Raw genomic sequence first — 22,827 nt, 5'->3', positions numbered from 1 at the left:
ATCCTCAGGTCCTAATTTGAAGAGGTTTCTTCGTACAGCTTCGTTGATTTCACGGTATTTTTTCTCGGGATAATTGACGTAACCCATCTTCGTCCATTTAATCGGAGTCACTTTTTTTCCAGCTATCCCTTCGTTGAAGCGTTCGATATTGACCTTCTGGATGCACTCATCTTCTGATTGATTTGTTGAAACAGATGTCGCTGATGGTACCGTGGCAAGACTATCTGCATTTGGTACTTCTGGTAACTCCTCAGTTGTTGTCGGTGCATCTAGTAATTCCTCAGTTGTTGTTGTTTTCGAACTTCCTGCAACCTGATCCACCGATGATGTACAGGTTGCCGTTTGTCAACGTTTAAACGGCAGGACGTACAAATGCGTAAATTTGTATTCAATGTAGACATTGAAGCATAACCAGCCGCTTTCAGTTTATCTATGGTGCTTTCGGTGAGATTTCGTAGCTCTTTCGAACACTTTTTTTTCTGCAAACGGCCTGCAACAGTTGAGAAAGCGACTACTCATGCTGCTCGTTAGATTTTAATAAACAAAATCACTTTTAAGTTTTTACTGACTAGTTTGGTGTCGTTTGCTTGACTGAAGAAAAAATTTACAATTAAATCTTTTATAACCATAGTGGTAGTATATTTTTAGCTTTTTCGTGAGTATGTTCATGGTATGTACCTATCATGTTTTTGATGTTGTTGAAGTTACTCGCTTTCTCGCAAATATGATTAACAAAGTCTATTCTCTACCAAGGCGGGTCTATACCCAGGTGTAATCAGATTTTAACTTTGTGGAGAAAACCAGCGCCGAGAAAACCGACCTGCTTTACGTATACTAGATCACCTGGGTATAGACCCGCCTTGTTCTCTACGAGGTAAACTTTTTGCAGGTAAACTAGTCGTATACCTGTATAGAAAACTTTTTTGTAGCTTTTGTCTTCAATATTAGATTTCTTATAGGTTTCTTTTATCAAAAGGTTTCAACACTATTGAGAGAATTTTTCTACAGTTACGTACAATAAAAATATGACACTATCAAGACTTTAGATCACAACACTGGATCGCGACTAACTTTCTAATAGATGCTATAATAGTTATGAATAATTAAATAAAATATCATGAAAACAACTTGTTAACCTCATGTGGTACCCTTAACAAAAAAATCAGCAACAAACTGCGGTCCTTAAAAAAAAAACAATGAAAAAAAAATTTTTTTCACTAAGTGTCAAATTTGTGAAATATTTGAAATGTCATAACTTTTTTGTTTATTGGCTTACCATCACCAATTTTTATGGTAGATAGCTAATATAATGGAAAGTTTTTCCTCAAAAAATCACGTTGGTATTCCGATAGGGTTTTGAGATATTTGAGTTTTTGTGACAAAAATGATGTTTTTAACGCAAAAAAAAATTTTTTTTACTGTGTGCATTTTTTTTGGAATCTTTATTTAGTTGTCTAACTTTGTTTCTTTAGTTGTCTAACAATCGAACGAACCGTTTTTGCTGTGCAGCTTTTTGAATATTTTTGAACCATTTTCACATACACCCTTTTGAAAAGTTAGTCGTGACTCAACTTGAAGATTTGATATCGGAAAATGACGATTTAGATGGAACTGAAAAACTGTGCAAAGTTTCAGATATTTTTGAAATGGTCGATCAGAATCGACTTGCATGCCTCCGTGGAATCCCTCTCTTGCGATAGAGCTACACTCTAGTTTGTGGGTAGTCTGTAGGTTTAAGTTGTACTATATAGAAGTCAATGCTTTCTATTAGATATAAAGTCTTACCTATGCACGGTGCTAACACAGTCGGATTCCGTGGTATGTTTCTGTATGGACGTGGGAATCTGTTTATAGATTTGTGTTCAGAATATGCTTTAGATATGTGTTAAGTTATGCTCACCCTTCCTACAGGCCACAGGTCTTTTGCAGAAGGCAAGGAGTAATTTAGTCGATCCGTTTTCTAGAGATTGATCCGATCTGTTTTCTAGTGGTTAAGGTTCCCATGGGATCCCATATAGCTTAAGATTTGTAGTCATTATCATATTTATGTTGTTTAGCAATAACTTCTCACCCTTTGGATAGTAAGTAGTAACTAAGATTTGCTTGTAATTAGCATGTAGGTACATTAAGGTAGCTTATGTAATTTTAGAGAAATTCATTATCAATTTAGGAGACTTTTAGGTAAGAACTATTGTTTCTAATTCATTTTGTTCTATATATGCTATATCGTGCACCTACATCTACATCTACCACCATACGACAAACAAAACGGGGTCATAGACTGGCGGTGCGCTTCGATGACTAATCTGCTGACGGGGCGTTATCAACAATAATGAATGCTTGAACATTGTTTGACAATAATTATCAACCAATAGTGATATCAGTGGTGATTCTCTTGCGTCAAATCCACCTGATCATGGATTTCCGCAACATAATTGCATCAAATGCACACAGATTTTTTTAATGAACGATTTCAAGCTTTACTATTTGCTTTATAATCTAAGTATACAAAATGCTTCATTTGTAGGGTCGTAGAACAGGTAAAAACGTGTTGAAACATTCAGCTGAAATGCAGATATTTTAAGTGGTTTTAAGCAGTTTTCTTCCGATAGGTCAACACATCACGAAAACAAGAACTTCCATTTACCTAAACTGACAAAATGAAGAAATGGAAGTTTAAATTTTTTTATCCATTCGGAAGAAAACTGCCTTTTACATTTTTGCAAACGCATTCAATGCAATGCAATGCAGAAGGGTTTTATTCTTCAGAAATTTTGCTATAAATTCATCCTGAGTAAATTTATCATCTTTCCACGATTTTTTAACTTAGAAATCCTTAATGTTGTCTACAAGCGAAACATTTCGGTCGAATTATTTTATAAGTTTGTAAAAAAATCTTCAAGTAGTTTGGTTTGTTTATCCACTTTAAAACCTTCAATGAATTTTGACCAGTCAATTTCTCATTAATAAGAATTTCGCTTAAATGTCTCTCACGAGTTTGTTTTCCAGGGTTCATAGAAGTCAGATATTGAAAATAGTAGTAGAGTTAAAATAGTATGCCGAGCTATCGTCTCGTAAAAAATGTGAAGTGAAATCTCCAATGTGCCATCTTATGGTCCATTTATGATCAATCAAGTCTTGTCCCGAACAGATAACTGTTAATAATTATTTCAAATTACTGCAGTTCCCTACATTATAAATGCATAAAATATGAAATTTTGTTAATACTCACAAAGAACGTGCTTCTAGTCCTTTTTAGTTGATAATTTTGGTCACTAAAGTATCTATTATTTGGTTATCTGACCGCTACCAGCCCTGAAAGTATGCTTGGTTGATTCTTTGCAAAACTTTCTTGAGCAATTCATTAAGTGATTCCTTGCTGGGTTGCTGAATCCATTGCCGTTTTCAAAATATCATAGCGCGTCTAGTTTTTGAGACATTGACTGTTGAAAATGCAAAATTTGACTGTTTCAACCAACTTGCATGCAAGTTTACCAGCTTGTATGGCAATTTATTTGGTTTGTTTGCAATAGAATTCAAATGTCATGTATATAACAATAGGGTAAGTGTTCCCTTAGTTGTGGGTGTTCCTATAGTTGCGGTAGTGCCGTTTTCACTGATTTCATTAAATTAGCCACATAACCGACACTGCCAATCGACGTATTGGCTTGTTGATACACGAAGTAGTTGAAAAGAGCGTTCAAATTGCTTCAAAACTGATGAAATATCACTAAACTTCCTAAAACTGTTATTGCGTGTACCAATAGTTGCGGTAAAGTGTTCCTATAGTGGAGGATCCCATAAGAAACTCACGGATACCGCAACTATAGGAACACAAATTAAAAATATACCGCAACTAAAAGAACAGTGAACCAATAGTGGAGGTATTATTTTTCACTGACATGCCGTGGATTACTGCGATGAAATATTTTTTCTCATTAAGCCAATGGTCGTTTCTTCCCGTTACAACACTAACATGTACATTAATTGCGCTTCTTGAATTTAGGCGGTTAAATGCAGTTTAATAGTGCTTAGTACCTCCACTATTGGTACATCTACCCTACTTATCAACAATGTTTATTATACTTTCTGAGGTCAAAAGTGATTTTTTGGTGGTTCAGAAAAGTTTTATCGTGCAATTTCAACTAAATTATATCTGAAATTGAAAGTTTAGATCCTATTTAACATGTTTGGTGAATTAGATTACAAAAAAAGTTTGGTAAATCACACTTTAAATTTCATGTAAACATCAATGGAACCAGTATTTTATACAACTTGTAGCTAAATTTTGTGAAGTGCTGGAACATTTCTGAGAACGGCATCAGACTCAGCGACTCCAGACCTACTAGAGACACATAATTTGATCCTTGATTTTTGTTACGCTTCTACTTCTTTCTGGCGTTACGTCCCAACTGGGACAAAGCCTGCTTTTCAGATTAGTGTTCTTATGAGCACTTCCACAGTTATTAACTGAGAGCTTTCTTTGCCGATTGACCATTTTTGCATGTGTATATCGTGTGGCAGGTACGAAGATACTCTATCCCCTGGGAATCGAGAAAATTTCCTTTACGAAGGGATTCGAACCCACGACCCTCAGCATGGTCATGCTGAATAGCTGCGCGTTTACCGCTATGGCTATCTGGGCCGTTAATTATACGCTGTATAATTCGTAGATGAATTTTTGAGGATTTAGTTGACAAATCGGCAAATGCCTTTTGTTTCTTGCTCATGGAAGAATTCCCGAATGGATTTTTAGAGTGATTCTTGCAAAAATACTTAAGGCTCAAGAAAGAATCCATCATTCAATCAAACATCAGCCATCATCAAAAATAAAAAAAAAACAGTTTTTCGTCAAAATTTATCGAAATCCTCATAAAATAAAATCTATCATCGCGGTCCATATAGCAAGTGTAATGCAATTATAAATTTTCTTGAACATTGCTTTAATTTTGAGCAAAAAAGTGATTTTGGAAATTTTTAAAACGATGATGGTTGTATGCCTCTTAAGGACGTGTAATCATATATACTTCCTGAATCAATTGCTAGAACATTTTCTGAAGAATATCTGAAAGAATATCAAGAGAAATTCTTTGGAAAATTCGTGGAGGCTATTCTAGAGTTTGAAACCTGTTGCAGATTTATACCGAACTAGTGGTCCCGGCAATCTTTGTCTTGCCATCAAGTACGCTGTGGAAAATGCCACGAAACAGCTTATACAAAATTACAGTCCCGTTCACTCCTGTTTTTCGACTTTCCCGTTTAATATCCTGTGCTTTTTAAATTCACAAACACGTCGGAGCACTTTGGGAACAAAACTATGAAAAAGCTCGTTCTTAAGAAATTTCGTGACACTATTCCATTTTTATTTACTTAGATGAAACCTTCGTGATTTCTGGGTAGATGTGAGATGATTTTGATTTCGTCGAAGATTTTTTTTATCAAATAAAACCATATAATTTACCATACCATTCATATCATGAAATGCTATGAAGGCATGGTGTTAAACTTATTCGTCTTAAACTTAAAGTCTTTATGCAGCTGAAATGACTGTTGTTCCAACTTTCCGACGTTTCGGCGTATATTTCGCCTTCTTCAACGATATAGAGGCTGCATTTTGTTGTATGTATTAGTATTTGGGATTGTCTGCTATTTTAAATGGCCTCTCACTACGGTTTTGACGTTTCATTATAGGTAGCACTCACTGATTTTTGAAAACATTTGTCATCAAAAAGATTAACGGTTGAGCTTTCACCCGCACCTATGCTTTTCTATAAAAGCTCGACTTAATTATCGCTCTTCAACAGTTGCTTTTCCTTCTTAACTCTAAGGAAACATTCTTTACAGACAACAAAAAGCAGCCTCTAAATCCTTGAAGAAGGTGAAATATACGCTGAAACGTCGGAAAGTTGAAGCAAACATCGTTTTAGCAGCTCAAAGACTGGTAGAGCCGTGGGGGACGGGCCTGGTGTAGTGATTAGAATCGCCAAGGACATGGGATCGAATCTCATCCCCGAGATAGTCACTCAGGACATAGAGGTTATGGTGACTACTTCCTTCGGAAGGGAAGTAAAGCCGTTGGTCCCGAGATGATCTAGCCCAGAGCTAAAAATCTCGTTAATTAAAATGGGAAATAATTGATAAAGCCGATAAAACTCAAAAGTTTGCTTGATGTATAATCTGAGGACTGGAAAACATTTATGAACCATTCAATTCGAGTTAATTACTCGAAATATTAAGTAATGCTAACACCTCGTGATAATCTGCCGTGACAATATTACCCATGTCGTTTTGTTGCAAGCTTAAGTAGACGTGGAAGAAAACGAACAAAACTATGAACTATGACAAAACTAACATAACCACTAACTTTTTATTAACCATCAAAATTTTCCTTTCTGACATCAGCGTCTCCCCCGCCCCCCACAAGACCACGTGCTCCGTTCCATCCAAAGATAGAACAGGTTGAGGTGTATACTTGAAGAACGTGAGTGGAAAATAAACACCCAATAATATGAACATGAATTCGTGAGCGAATCAGCTGTCGTCTTCGTCGGGAAAAAGTTACTCCCAAGCTGGCAGACGGTATTAGGAGTTGTAGTGGTCTGACTGAATGGAGAAATTGGTGATTATCGAGAGAAGAAACGACTGGAAGCTCATCGCTTTTACGCACATATCTGGGAACGAGAAAGTGTTCCGATGATTACTGACTCTCATGTGTTGGGATAATAACCCGAAAGATACTAGAGAGCAAGACGGTAACCCATTAAATAATAACGTAAACAAAGTTGAACGTTGCCTGGAGCTTGGATCCAGCGTAGGAAAATACAAAAAGGGGAAAAGATACAAAAATAGATTCCGTCATAATTCGATTCGTGTGGGAATGAGACTATTTTAGGAACTAATTAAGATTGTAGATCTCTTTGTTACTAGAGCGTGGGATGCATTGATTGAATCATTATGTCCTGCTGGTTAGCTTCAAATCTGTGATGTTGAGCTGATGAATTACCGTCAAGCTACCATTCACCGTGCATTTAAGACAAATTTGCACTTCAAAAAATTATATATTTTTTCCAAATAATTTAAAGCGTACTAGAATACCACTACGTAGCGTGCAATTATATAATAATTCAGGGAAAAATCTAAAACTAGTGATGTATAACAAAAAATTACTCAAAAATTATGTTTGGAAATATCATGTTAAGGTCGCCTCGTACCGTTCTATGTCACCATTTACCGTGCACACTAGTGCTCCATTCACCGTGCGTATAGTTTTTGTCATGATTTAATTTTATATCTTGAAGAAACGTTGTTGATGGAGCAATTATATTGCTAGTAGTGTGTGCACTCATTTTAAGAGTATTTAAATCTTCATTTACAATAAAAACATACAAAAGTTTAAAAATTGGCTAAATAATTATTTTTTCATTAAAATCGTTATAAGAGGTTTGACTGTATTGTCCAAACCATTCCATGTTCACTCAAAAACTAAATATGAAGTAGTTTAATGACGACATAACAATAAATCTAATATTACCGAATAATTTCATGCCTTTTACACTAATGCACGGTAATAGGAACCATATATATTGAAAAGGATCCATTCACCGTGCATTTGGGTTTCGACTGAAACACAATAAAAAATCTAATTTGCATAAAATCTTATTGCTCATACAATGAAATACATCTTACTAATGGTATCCACAGTGAAAACTTGTTGAAATTTTGAAAAATTTCATACTCTATCGTTAAAATGAAAAATGTGACTTTTTAGCGTTTCTACTAAGAGTGTTGAAAAATCTCATTACCAAACAGAATTCACATGATTATGACTACATAAACTAAGTTTTTCAAATTGCTTTGTGACACAAACTACTTCATTTCATCAGTTTTATGTTATTTTGCTGACAAAAGAATAATTTGTGAAAATTGTGTGAATATTCTGTAGGAATTTGTATATGTGCACGGTGACTGGTGACTTAACGGTACTAATAAGGGATTTGGAGTTACTGTATTTGGTATGTTAACACCTAACCGACTAGAATTTATAACGCATTCTGTTATATTTTTGATGCTATTTCTGTGTTATTCGTTTCTGATCGAAATTAGTGCTACTTCATGTAGTAATATATCACATTTATTTCTGAAACGCTGAACCTTTGCTTCAGCATGATAATGAGAACACCGCCACGGGCACAAGCGAATCGATACCTGGCAAAATAAGGCCCATAAGTGCTCCCCCTTTATTTATGAACAGACAGCTTACGCTGTAAATGGGACTTCCTGAAGAGAGAGGGAGGATTAAGCACACCTGTATCAGTAATACATAGCACTATGATGTGAAGGGTATGGTAGGCAAATGGGCAGTCTAAAATGACTTTTGAACAGTAACACGTAACACATGCGGGTATTATCGCAGACGGTGTTGGTGCAACGACTGACAAGACCCGACACAGGCAGCAGCGATTGAGTAAGAGTAACATGATATTCTTTCTTCTTGGCATTACGGCCTCATTGGGGTAAAGTCTGTTTGTCAGCTGTGTTCTAAGAGCTTTGTCGAATTTCCCTTTTTTGCATTCGTTTATTGTGTGGAAGATACGAAAATACCAGGGAAGTCAAGGAAATTTTCCTTACGAAAAAAAAATTCTGAACCGACCGGGAATCGAACCCGAACACCTTCAGCATGACTTTGCTTGGTAGATGCGGACGTTACCACTAGGCTTTAGGAAAGCCCCCATGGGTAATATGATATGCTTACGTTGTATCGGATGTCAGCGAAGGATTCCCGCCTGTTTTCCCGATCAAGTGATACGACGAGGACGCAAAACAACGGCAGCGGCCGCCAAGTGATGATTTATGGCTGATGCCATAGCCGTCATCGTTGAAGTCATTGTTTGATGTTGACATGTGCTGCGTAATCGTCGACTAATTGCCTTTTATTTTATCTTCCTGGCACTGTTGCGCGCCCTCATTTTGTTAGGGACACCTAGGGCGTGAAGTAGCGATAATGTATGCAGGATACAGCTATGGTTATCTGCGACAATCGATATTATCGATTTCGTACTTATCACACGACTGGGGTTCAGAGAGTTGGCTAAATATGTCTAGAAGAGCAAGACCAGTAGAATAACCTTCCGATTTGGTGGAACGAATCAAATTTGTTACACGTAAAAGTTGATGAGTGGTCGAATCTCCATGGCGGAATCCGAACTATTCATTGACAAAAATAGAATATTCGTTGATGTGGGCCATCATTCTGTTAAAATGATTTTTTCAAAAAGTTTACTGATGGAGGAAAGCTAACTGATTGGACGATAGCTAGAAGCTTCTGCTGGATTTTTGTCTGGTTTTAAAATTGGTGCAACCTTAGCATTTTTCCATTTGTCAGGAAAATATACTAATTGAAAACATTTGTTAAATATATCAATTTAAAATGATAAGCTACTTTATGCCAGTTTCTTGATGAGGATGTAGAAAATTCCATCATCGCCAGGAGCTTTCATATTTTTTGGAATTGCAATGCTCCTGGCTTCAACAATTGAATTTGTTAAACTTTCAAGAGCATTGTCAATATCTAGTTTTGTTTGTAAAGTGATGTTAACAATTTAGGCGACAATGGTGCCTGCCACGTCAGAATGCAGACCAATGTGGGGAATGGGGAGGAATTGATGATGCATTGAACTGGCTCCCACGTAGACCGTATTATTCCACTGCAGCCACGCCAGTTCATGCGGGAGTGTATGGATTGGGGGAAGGCATGGCAGGGAGGTTTGCTTTTGTGGTTAGCAGACTGTCTATAAATCAGGCGTAAGGAAGGCATGCGCGTGAAAGAATGGAAGCGTTAGGAAAACGGTTTCTTGTCCGTCTCTGGTTCTAGCGTTTGCTATGAACGAATAGTTTGAGTGTGATATATTTAGAATGGAAGATAAAAGCAAGTGAGAGATATACAACTACAAAGTACGAGGAACGGGACGGGCCTGGGATTGAACCCATGACCTTCTGCTTATGAAGCAGAAGCGGTAGCCATCAGACCACCAACCCCGTCATTCTCCCACATGCCTCATCAAATCGATCATTACGATAAACAAAAAAAATGGATCTCTTTTGAGTTTGGATCCAGGTTTCAAATAGGTTTCAGTAATAACTGCTATATGCACGTTATTAGCTGTAAGAAAATTAAACAGCTCGTCCTATTTACCATTCAAAAAACGAGCATTCCATTTTAAAATATTTAAATTATTACTTATTGGATCCATTAGAAAAACGTAATCCAATAACAATTTGATTAGTAAATTTTACACCAACTTAAACTGCATCAGTCATAATTATGGTTTTGAACATTGCATCTATCATTAGATTCAATTGAACAGTTAGAAAAATGAAATCAGAGGAGACATATCACTTGATGTGGGTACATTATTTGATGATTTTCCGTTAGAATTTTCGGTAGACGAAGAGGCGGAGTAGAAGTTACCTGTGGTGGCAGGGTTCTTTTCCATTTGATTCGAAACAATTTGAACGGGTACTCATAGTATGAAAAGCGGAGGAGTTCAAATTACCGACGGAATAAAATTAGTTTGTGAATGAGCGTGTTTATAATCTTCTTATGGGTATGATTCTTAATCAAGCGATCGTTAACTGAAAAAAGAGCATTTTTCGGTACTCTACTAGCGAAATTCCGGAAACGACCCTTATCGTAACGGACTTTACCGTTCATCTACCTGGCACGAGCCTCGCCTACGCGACGGGGAAGCCCAAAAATTTGACTTATGATTGCCCCTGCAATTCGCGCATACAAACTTTTTGGTATTTTCTTTCACAAGGCAGACGTCCTTAGCGTAAGAAGAACCTCCGCAAATCATGCATTGAGCATTGATGCGGCAATGGTTTGTTCCATGACCCCACTTTTGGTACCGATGGCACTGAGTGGGGTTCTGTAAATTCTCTTTTGTTTTCTGGAAATGTTCCCATGTCACACGGACATTTAACATAAGTCTAGATTTTTCTAAAGCTTTAATATTATTTAGATCTTTTTTGTTAATGTGAATTAAACAATATTCTTGAGAAAGCCCTTTCCGAACAATGCCAGATTGGGTTCTCTTTTTCATAATGATTAGTTGGACCGGGGAAAATCCAAGTAAATTATTTATTCCATTTTTGATCTCTTCAGGTGACTTATAGTCACTTCAGAGACATTTCAAGAATACTTTGAACAAACGTTCAGTTTTGTCGTCATAAGTAAAAAAAATGTGCTTCTTCTCTTCAAGATGTTTGAGAAGAAGTTCGCGATATTTAAGAGTTTCCGGCAAAACGCGACAGTCTCCTTTCTTTGCGATTAGGAAGGAGACCTTGATTCCCCTAATGAAGTTCAAGATCTCCTGCCTAAATCCTCCATATTTGGAACAACTGACCACAATAGGTGGTACTCTTTGCTTCCTTACTTGAATCAAAGAGCCTGGGATAGATGCTGTTTCGATTTGATGTTCGGAAAATTTGTCTAAAGCATCAAAATGATCGATTTCGATCCAATTTTCGACATTACCCATTTTGCCCTTGGATGAAAGCGAGCCAGAGGAACGTCCTTTTTTCCATTTTTGCTGCATTTAGTGACAGTTTTAAAACACACTGTTTTGGAAGGAAGTTGTGAATTTAGAGATTCACCCTTCTTTTTGTTCGTGGTTGCAACCATTTTCAGTGAATAAACGAAAGAAGAAGTGACCTTCTAAGAGTTTTTTTAAACGGTGTCCAAGAATGATAACCACCACTAGCTTTCGCTAACAGGTCCAAAGAAAAGTCGAAGGCATGGGTCCAAACAAGGATCGTAAAGGGATCAATAGTAGAACAAATAGTACTGAAAAGTGCTGTTTTTGTAGCACTGAAAAGTACTGTTTTATTGATTTAGGTAGTTTTTAAAAGACTTCCAGGAGCAGAGAGAATTCGTGTACGCACAGCACGAAGGTACGATGCGCACTACTGAATCAACTATCATTTATACGAACAGGTAACTGTGAAATTATATTCCATTAGTTATCGATTTGATGAAAAAAAATCGTATATGCTAGTGAATATCCTACGTTTTGTCGGAATAAAACCACGCATCGTAGCTTTGTTAGAACTTGATGCCTTGACAGCTATGGAAAAACTTTCCGAATTTCATGCTGTCATGCCTAAGCAGCAACGCAGCGCCTTGTCAAACTTCAAACCCCGTATACCAAATATTCAAAGCGTGCGGATAACTTTGTCATTCCCGGAAGTTTATTTTGCAACCAGCAATGGCGGCAGAGCAGTCTAACGCGAAAGCGGATTTTCGAGTTCGAGGAATAAATTGGGCAGAAACTTTGCGCTCTGTCTATCAACTTCAGTTGTTGGTTCATCAGCCAGATGCCAAATAACGATGGATATTCCATTTTCTTCGTACCGAAAAGGAAGGATTCCTAAATTGGCGATTTTAGATTTTTGACTTGAATTAAATTTCAAATGTTAAGAATTTTACAGAGCTCTCGAACTTGCATTTGCCTTGCGGCACATAGATTATTCTAGATACCACTTTTCGTGCCATCCATTTGCTCCTACCCACGGTCGAACTTTTCGGTGAGGGTATTTATCAAACCCCACTTGATTAAACCCGTCCCGTCAGTTCTGCTCGAGAACGAGCGATCCCCCCAAAAAGATGGCCATCTCCGACAACTGACAACAGCTATAAATCTGGATTACGTTCGTTTCGGGAGCTTCGAGGCGACGAAAAACGAGGACAAACAAACTAGTTGAACTGCATGGTAGTAGAAACGAACAAGTAGCAATTTCGTTGATTTTTTTTTGTACAAACTGTTGTGTCATCATTAGTCCGAAAAATGAGCAAAGCTTGGCAAAGAAGGAACACAGATTTTTCTTTTTCCGAGGAAGATGAATGTTAGAATGGAAATTCGACGGCAAACATTCGGGTTATTTATTTTTGTCATTTAAAATTGAGATGCAGATGCACATGTTGACACCATATGCGGAATTCGGATTAGAGCTTTTTAAGCAGTGGGTGTGGCGATTGTTTAGCCAAATTTAACGAGTGGGTCCATATAAAAGATGGAAAAAGTTGTTGACAGAACGGCTACGGGCACCTCAATTTGATAGTTTCTTTCTAAGCTGATCAAAAAGATAATAATTAGGGTCTCTGTTTCAATCACTGCTTCTTTATAGTCCTGTTTTATGATTATATCTCTCTTATATAAACTGTTCTCTAAATTTTACTGGAGTTCTTGTTATCTATTATAATACAGTCAACTTTTTGCTCACTCGATATTTCGTATCTCGATATCGAGTTAGAGAATCACAGTAAAAATTAGGTTTCATGGCTACCTCGATGGTTCCTAGGTTCGCAATTGCACTGGTTTTGTGTTATTGCGGGGAAATTTAAAAATTTGGATTGCTTCGCGGAAATAACGCGCAGCTATCAATCCCCGCACAGAACAAATGAACCACAGCAACCGTTGAGGTTCTAAATACAATTCAAATCGTTGACAACTTACAGCATATCGATTGGTGCAGTTCGGCATGTTGTTGGAGAGATTCTGCAAATTAAAAAAAAAACTCATGCTGGTTTGTAGTTGCTAGATTTTCGTAGACTATGGTTTTGCATGTATACGGTTCAACTACACATAACTACGTTCAAGACCAACGTAGCTGGAAACCGTGGATAAAGTGTTTCCTACATCGGGAATTGTGTCACTATTCATTTTAAAGAATGATTCTCAATGGTTTTCCCCTCCAAGTAAGTACTTTCCATGTATGCGGTATACCTACTACTTACATGCATGCAGCTGTATTCACGATTGAATCATTTTTGATAAAGATGTACTATCAACGAAAGCTAAACATTCCCATCAGCTCTTTAGGATGTAATGGCGCAATTAATGCATGAGTTCTGAACTAGCGAGATCTCCTCTTCATAGTGGTTCTCCACAAGTTCTCGTGTGACAACCGAGAGGGTGAGAGATTCAACAAAATCTGTCGAAATCATCGAATTCATTGTGACAGTTGATGCAAAATAAACAGCCATAATATAATCTTTAAAGTCATCGGTGACTATGATAATTTTGTTGGAAAATTTGGCAATCAGTAGCTCTGGATTTTCCATGAATCAAAATTTTTCTTGCAATGCGTAATAATAACTCGATGATCCCTTAACATCGAGTTATGAAGAATTGACTGTTTTGCAATTGGAAGGAATCTGAGAAATGAGTTTATGTCAGATTTTTAAAGGCTTCGTGACTCAGACTTCAATCCTGAAATCAAGGATGTTACATTGTAGCTCAGTCTATCTCCTTATACATTGATGTTGTAGTCGCCAACAATAAAGACTCGATCGATGCCGAAGTCCAAGAGGTCTGGCAGAAGTTTCTCGTAGTCGAACACCTTTGCTAACTTCGAACCACGAAGTGATGTATAGATTCACGTCAAATTTCGAGGTGATAACTGTCCTGTTACTGGTATGTTCTTTGGAAAATCTTAAAAAAGGTCGTTAGGCGGATTCCTGAAGATACTTATGCTGATTTTATTACTATTTTGACTAGTCCTTGATCTATGACTAAGTGCTGTGCTTATTAGGTGCCTGATGCGATCTAGTATTCTGCAGGTTTGAAGAAAACTCTTCTAGCCAGAGAATTTATTGTGAGCTCCCTAATGAAAAAATGGCGGTATTATAGGTATTCTTAGGCAGTTATTGTTTAAGCTTTCACGAGACTCTTGGAAAAATCTTCGATGGATTCCTGGGGAAATGCCTTTTGTATTGATAAATTTTCACCATGCCATTTATAACGCATAATTTTGAAGGCATTTACAGGCAACTTACACGTTTTGTTGAATTATGGTTTAAATTGAAATAAACAGATCAAAATTTGTTTTTCTTTCAAATTTTACTCATACAAAAAAAAACATAATTAATCTAGAAATAACTTGGATTAAATTGTACAAATTCGTAAATGTTTGTTTAATCCTTAATAACACCCAAGAGCAAGAAGCTGGACAATTCATAAGACCCTCCTGAAAAATAATATCAAATTCGAACACTTGATAAATCCTCTGCTAATTCATAATTTATAAAACTGCAATACAAATATTTCATATAAATTCAGAATAAAACTAACTAAAAATGATGTTCTGATGCTATGAAAACTATGAAACTGCATAGGGATTATTTTTATCAAATGTCAGGAAAACATCAAGTCGCAGTATTGTTCAGTTGAAAAATCTAGAAAACTAATAAAATAAAATAAAAGTAACAATGGATACAGTATTGCTCACAGATATGTCCATAATTTCACCCCATTTGCCTTAGATTTTACTGCACACACATCATCACACACGGCGTTTGCCGCCCGAGCATCCATTCTAATTTATTTCCGTTTCACTTTCCATCTTCTTTTCAGATAAGAGATTTCCTCATTTGAATTGCAGAGCACCATCGTGCAGGGACCGTTCCAAAGGCGTCACCTTTTTCCGTTTCTCGCGGCATGCGGAAAGACTCCGAAACGAATATCATCAGTATTACTATAGTATAAGTCCAAAGGAAACGCGAACTTAGAAGTCAAAAACGTATAAAAAAAACTACATTGGAGAAATCCAATAAATCCTGGAAGAACTGTTACGAGAATAAGGACGACGATAAGAGCCAAATCGAGACTACTTTTTACTAATAGTGCTTATACACACTCACCAGATACCAGAAACGTACTTCCAAAGCGATTATATAACGTTCGTCACTTTTTACAAGTGTCGAAGGAATAGCAAAAGAGGAACTTTTAATAGCTCATAGTCTACTATAGCGACGAGGTTACGAGAGGAGAAACTAGGCAAAATTACTATTACGGCGACGACGACGACGACTACGGCTACGGTAGAGGGCAGCAGCGAGCCGGAGACGAAGGCAAAGACTGTCATGATGACGAACGGAATTTCGGCAGACAACCAACAGAACGGCGGCAGCCAGGAGGATTCCAAGACCAATTTGATTGTCAATTATCTGCCCCAGCAGATGACCCAGGAGGAGATACGCTCGCTCTTCTCCAGCATCGGTGAGGTGGAGAGCTGCAAGCTGATCAGGGACAAAGTTACGGGTGAGTGTGCGGTAAAAAATAAACGAATCATCAGAAACAGGGGTTCTCAAACGATGGGCCTCTTCTTCTTACGTTGACCCATGCAAAAAAACATCGTGTTTTTTTTATGTTCAGTAGGGTACAGAAAAGCTTCAAAAGCCTGGCTTGTTGTGTGTTGGCATGGTGTAGGACTTACGTTAGGCGTGCTTAACCACTAAAAAACTTTCCCTACTGCTCTGCCCATAACTGCATAACAGTCACATTCGACATTTTTGACAAATTGGAGTTAATACCGGGGAGAGTCATCAAATGATAAGTACTTTCGATCAACTTACTAAAATCTGTGAGTTTGTTCTAGAAAATTCGAAAAAAATACCAAGTTGTTTTGTCACACTGGCAAATGTAACCGCATAACAGTCACATTGAGATTATACATGAGCCTCATAATGTAGTAGCAACGAAATTTATATCAGAATAATTTTCTGTCTATTCACCCAATATGCGGTATGAGTTGTGCAAAATTTTAGCCTCAAATAAACTCTTTTGAATTCTTAATGATTTTTGAAATTTTAGTTTCCTTCCATACTGCAGTAAAATACAAACTTGGTACCCCATTTACTCAATGCCTACTTTTGTCGAATGTTACAAATATGCAGTTATGGGCAGTGCTCCTGTGCCTCGATTCCCCCTGGATCTACATCAGGCAACTTTATCGGGGGAGGGCTGTGCTCATGCACTTCGTCAATCTCGCCTCTAGCTGTTCTGCTAGTTCGCTGTTGGAGCTTAATGTCGTTAAAAACGCTGCTCAGTACCACATTTCTACGGTGTCCCTGTGACTACTCGTTTTGCCCAATTGGCGATTGAAGATCTCGCCGGGGCTTTGGACAGCTTTCTGTGCGACGACGCATACTTCTTTTGGGCTGGCCTCGCGTCAGAACCATGTTGTACTTCTTCTGGTCGCTTCGTTGTTCTACGAAGACTCGTTTCTTGCTGCTGTTCGAGCTGTCCTTGTTGACCAGTTGGAGGTCGGTCCAGCGATTTCGGTTGGAGAATGACTTCCGGTTCACTGGCGCCCCGACGACTCAAGCCGGTGATACGCTACTTACTTCTCAGAGTAGTTCCCGGCGGTGGATCTATCCTACTCCAACGAAGATTTCCCCGGCGGTGGAAGATCTTCCGAACCGATACTATCCGGGCAGATGCCGAGGTCGGTCCTGCGATGCCGGTGGTGGGAAGGTTCAGGTTCACAGGCGCCCGACGACCTTTTGCCGGTGCTATTTCGCGAATTACTCAGCGAATTACCCACCGGCGGTGGATTCAGCCTACTCCGACTCGACGTTGGTCGCCCAAGTGTCAGGGTCGGTTCTGCAATTCCGGTTGGAGGATGGTTTCCGGTTTACAGGCGCCCCGACACGACTTTTAACCGATACTACGCTAAGTCCGCTCTACACGGTCTAGTCCCCGACGCACGGTCTAGCCTACTCCGATCGCGACCCGGAGCTCTCTGGTCTTCACGCCATCTCCTTTGCAGCAACGACATCGCCGTTATTCCGGGTGCTTTCATGCAATAGAAATATTAGATTTAGAACGCTAGGGGCGCTTTTACCTCCATACAATGGTTGTGATGGGGATAAACCAACCACAGTACCCTATTTTTATATTCGCACGATGCACTGGTACTCAAAGTGTCAATGCGATTGGTTTGTTTTTGTTTCTCGTAATTCGAAGTAAAATGAGTGAAATTGGCGAAGCAAGTGGAGTTGCCTTGTCCCTGGAACAAGTGATGGATTAAGACCTTCATTGAGAAGACCGCGTTGCAGTTCAATTGCATTCTTTAGAAGCTCTTGGGTGACCCACGATTATAAGCGAAACTTGTTATCAGCTAACTCTAGTGATATGTAGTTCCATGTCTGTTTCATAAACTGTATACATCTTAGGAATTTGCATTTGTTATTGTCATGTCTACCTATCTCAAGTGATATTAATTATTCTACTTTTTGTCTTGGTACTTTTTATTGGTTCGTACCTACGGTATGTATGAGGTATAAGTACTGGCTGCAGTTGGCGCAGAAGAGAGACTTCCCGAACTGTGGACTGATTAACATATTATTTTATTCTTTATTTACAGGATATAACGACGAGGATCATGGAAACGTGTGTTGAAGATAATCGATTTTCTTTGGGGTGGCGAATTGCCAATTGTATCTATTTTTGAGTGTGGTGAAATTGCCGATTTGAGTTGAACCAAATTGTTCTTCAGAGCTGACGAAATTGTCGATTGTTGTTCTTTAGCGAAGCGATTGCTATATTGAGATGAGCGAAATTGTTCTTTAGTGTTGACGAATTTGTCAAATGTAATGTTGAGCATTAAAATCCAATGATTTGAATGTTTTGTTGTAGTATTGGAATTAGCAAATTTGCGATCGTGGAATTCTTTGGATATATTTTCGATTGTTCGTTGTATGAGTTGTTGCTTTTAAAGAGTTATTAGAAAGTTTCTATAGGGTAAAGGACTGTCATGTCTACCTATCTCAAGTGATATTAATTATTCTACTTTTTGTCTTGGTACTTTTTATTGGTTCGTACCTACGATATGTATGAGGTATAAGTACTGGCTGCAGTTGGCGCAGAAGAGAGACTTCCCGAACTGTGGACTGATTAACATATTATTTTATTCTTTATTTACAGGATATAAAAGTTATCTACATAAAACGACGTTGAAAATCGTGTTTAAGAATTTTCTCATTGAACAAGAATTCATGGGAGCAAAATGCGATTGAATAATTGAAAGCCTAACTTTGGAAGTCGGAGGCCATCACTTGAATCTGTGGGGAACCTAAAAGAAGTTCACTCATGTATTTGATGATCGTGCATTTTGAATTTTGAATTTTAATTACCTGTACAACAACACATATAGACGGAACATTCTTCTGTTTGTGGAGTTCCAACTCTGCAGGACACGCAAGAAACCATTGCTTCAATAATATACCGTTTTGATTCATATTACGGACACTTAAGGCCTCAGTGAAGTATAACCCAGCTTGGACCATACAAAATAAATCATTCTGTATGATTTTTTAGCGATATCGAGCGTCGGAAGCCCTTAACTTTCGGATGGTGGGTAAAGAATACGCGTCCGCAACTTGAATAATTTTAAATAAATCAAAACGTGTGGCCTTTTCATGATTCTTATTCCGGACGCTCCCTCACTTTTGCCTCATATTCCGGACGCTTTGATTCGAATTACGGACAGCTCATGATAATCATTAATGGAACAGTCAAATCATCAATTGAAATCGTTCAACCACTTAAGAGACGTCTAAGGTAGTTGGGCATTATGAATTTGCAATGATATTTATGAAAAAAACCTAATAAAACGAGCCTCGAAAATGAGAACTTTTGGACGGCGAAAATTGAAACATTTCGTGTGAAATGTTTCCCATACAAACGAGAGTGTCCGGAATTTGAAGCTGTCCGTAATATGAATCAAAACGGTACAGCACGCGTGAGCATGAGCTGTGACAAGGTCATTGTTTTGATTTCTAAAACAGGTTGCTATGGTAATATTGAAGAGAATCTGACACTTTGAGTATCACCTCCAAAATACGCTGACTAGATGTTGGTAACAAGATTTGCAGCGACATTAGCGGTCTAATTTATTATGTCTATTTTTCATGCTGGCACATGTTCGCTTGATGGTCACTGTGGGTGTATTCTTCGCTAACTCTCCAGTTCGTATTGGTGATCAGCGAAGGACTGCAAAAGGTCACGTCGACGATGGATTCCCTACCGTCTTTGCGAAATGTTAGCACAGCGAAACCGTCGTTGCACAGCCTTACGTCGAGCTTCGCTTCGATATTTAGGGCATTTGAAGCCACCCGTTGTATGGGCGTTACCTTCCTCCACCTTACACAGCATGAACCTAGGTGTCTTTAGGCAGTCCCTGCCAACGTGAGATTTTTCACCACATTTCCTGCAGTGTTCGGACCTGTCCGGACCTTTGCAGTTTATTGCCCAGTGGCCAAAATCCATGCATCTGTAGCATCTCTCCACCGAATTTGTCTCCCGAGGGATCAGTTCCAGCGGGCAAACCTACCATCCCACCTTGACCTTACCAGCCTCGACGAGTTGTTTGGCTGCTGCGACTGGTAATCGGATCGTCGCTATTTGCATACACCCATACGCTCTCCTCAGCCGAATGGACTGTGGTGCTTCTTCCAGGTTGCATTGAGACAACAGTGCACCCCTCACGTCGTCTTCTGTTGTGATCTCGTCCAGTTCTCTACATTCGATCACTGCCTCCTGGGATAAGGCTCTCACACTTGCCTCGTTGCCCAGCGTCTTCGCAATGAGCTCCCGGCAGGCCGAACTCTTGATCGACGGATCTTTTTTGAGCTCATAGAGCAGATCATCTTTCTGGGTGCGCCTGGTTCTCATCACGTTTTCACCCAGCTCCTTCAGCTCTGGATCCTCCCTCACTCTCCTGAGAATCGCCGCGTAGGTTGTCTTGTCGCTTGCCTCAATGACAAGAGCATCGCCCTTGAACCTCTCACGAGGTGACCGTCGCTTTTCTTTCTTCTTCGGTTCCTTTTTCTTCCTATTCTTCTCCTTACGTGTTGCGTTCTTCTCCTTCTGGCTTTTCACGGTGCGCCATTCACTGCCGTTATTCTGCTCGCTGACGCACTCATTGTCGCTTCGCTGCTTTTTGGGATCTTCCTGTTCTTCAGGTGTATCTCTCGTTCTTTTTTCCGAGCGGGTGGTCGGATTGCTTCTAGACGTCTCCTGTGAAACGGCTGTTGCATTCATCGAAATCAATGCCTTTTCGGCTTTCTCCGCTATAATCCGCAATTCCTTCTGTCCGCGTTCTGCGGCTGTGACGGCAGACTTGATGCTCGTGACCAGCTGCTTGATTCTGAGGTGGACGTTGTTTTTCGTCTTGACGAACTCATAGAGTTCATTGACCATCCTCTTTACTTCCGACAGCTCCGATTTCTCATGCTGCCGGTCGTCTTGAGCGATGCTTCTCCCCGATTTTGGTGTGAACAATTGACTCAAGAAGCCTGCATCCCGCTGGTTTCCAGTTGGCTCACTCGGTTTGCTGCATCTGCAAGTGCTGTCTACTATCGCGTCTTCGTTTCCTCCACTAGATTCTCCATATAAATCGATTATTTGCTACATTCGATTGTGTCCCCCCTTCGGGCCGCTATCTCTACTCGTTGTATATAGTCGCCTCTCGTGATCCTATGGTTGTCTATGCAAGCAGGGAGGCCATGCTAGAGTTGATACAATCCTTCATGGGGGTTGTGTTCAGAGCCGGATCGGCGTAAGTCAGGAATGTTACATCTGAGCCTACTACTAACCGAGGTTGGTGACGAGTTTCGAACGTACACGAGACCTGCCAAGGTTTTATCAGGATGGAGGCAGTCTTCTCATAGTCCTATTCGCCGTTTAAAGTTGGTGTCACCCATCCTTACTCAGGGAACAGTAGAGTACACTGCCAGTCGACGTATTCAATCCGAAATCCATATCCTGTCCGTTGTTCTACGCTGTGACCAGTATACCATAATCAGGATTTTACTGGCATCCATCCTGATGTGTCGGTTGGCACTCCAGAGGGCTAAGGTACTTTGAAAGCGGTACCAGGTCGCTTGTTCAGGGCTACTTGCAGATCTGTGTTTTTTTTGTAGAGATTCACCAGAGCCCACTGATGAACCCCTGCCACATCCTAGGTAGGCCATGCTTGAGCCCCTGGTCAGATGAACCAGACGCTCGGCCACTTCCCGAAGGAAGTTCTAAAGGTGGTATTCCATACGGCTGCATGCACGAGTTTCGCTTGGAAAAGGTAAGAATCCCAAGCTCCCACCTGGCTCCCCTCACTCTAGCTGATGTCAGAAACTACCAGCTAAAGATGCAACCCTTAGCTGGCGGTCTTTGTCATCGTTAGACCCGTGGAAGCGTGAGGTAGTGGCTTGTGAGGACCAGAGCTATGCTGGACGCTCCTTCCTGGTTGTCGACTCACCATTTTGCAACCCATGGTATATCGTGAGGCAGCTACGAAGATACTCTATGCCCTAGGTAGTCGAGAAAATTTTCTTTGCGAAAAGATCTCCGACTGGTGGGATTTGAACCCACGAAGAGGGTCGTGGGATTAGCCTTGCTGAATAGCTGTGCGTTCACTGCTACGGCTATCTGAGCCGTATGGTAAGAAAAACAGCTTAATTGATCCTCTTTTGAGGTGTGTGACGCCACCCGCATTGAGAACCGCTGCTGTTAATGAGTTCACAGAGAAAGCACTAATGCGTACATCTCGTTTTCTTTTCAAATTTCCTACTTTGACCTAAGCTTGAGCTATGGAATTACATACAGAATTTTCACTCATGAATAATTTCTTATATGGGCCTATAAGGTTTGGCAAGTAATTTAATCAAAAAAAAACTAAAGAAATGTTTTAATGAAGATCCTCACACATTTCTTTATGAAGCATATGGACGTTACTCGCATTGACAACCTCTATCTTTAATTTATTTACAGAGAAAGCACTAATGTATACATTTCTTCTTCGATTCCAAATTTTCCACTCAGGTCAAAGCTTGGGTTACGGATTCGTTAACTACCAGAGGGTGGAGGATGCGAGCAAAGCGATCAACACACTCAACGGCCTAAGGTTACAAAACAAGCAAATCAAGGTAATTTCTATTCCATGGTCGCTCTTGAACATTTAAATCTCTAATTTCAACCCCCATTTTAG

At 39.3% G+C, this 22,827-nt stretch overlaps 1 protein-coding gene across 5 annotated transcripts in view; it reads left to right on the top strand.

Moving 5' to 3' along the window:
- Positions 1-22,827, top strand: part of LOC5568245 (ELAV-like protein 4) — a 162,355-nt gene that overhangs the window by 130,704 nt on the left and 8,824 nt on the right. For all 5 annotated transcript variants that reach the window (XM_021845879.1, XM_021845878.1, XM_021845881.1 and 2 more), the window contains 2 exons: positions 15,414-16,100; positions 22,662-22,765. In XM_021845879.1, the coding sequence (XP_021701571.1) occupies positions 15,923-16,100; positions 22,662-22,765 (282 nt within the window). In that variant the 5' untranslated portion in view covers positions 15,414-15,922. The remainder of the gene's footprint in view (positions 1-15,413; positions 16,101-22,661; positions 22,766-22,827) is intronic.

Source organism: Aedes aegypti, chromosome 2 (genome assembly GCF_002204515.2).
Source record: "Aedes aegypti strain LVP_AGWG chromosome 2, AaegL5.0 Primary Assembly, whole genome shotgun sequence".
NCBI lineage: Eukaryota > Metazoa > Arthropoda > Insecta > Diptera > Culicidae > Aedes > Aedes aegypti.
The sequence above is the reverse complement of the archived record's forward strand: the minus strand, read 5'-3'. Positions and strand labels throughout refer to the sequence as shown.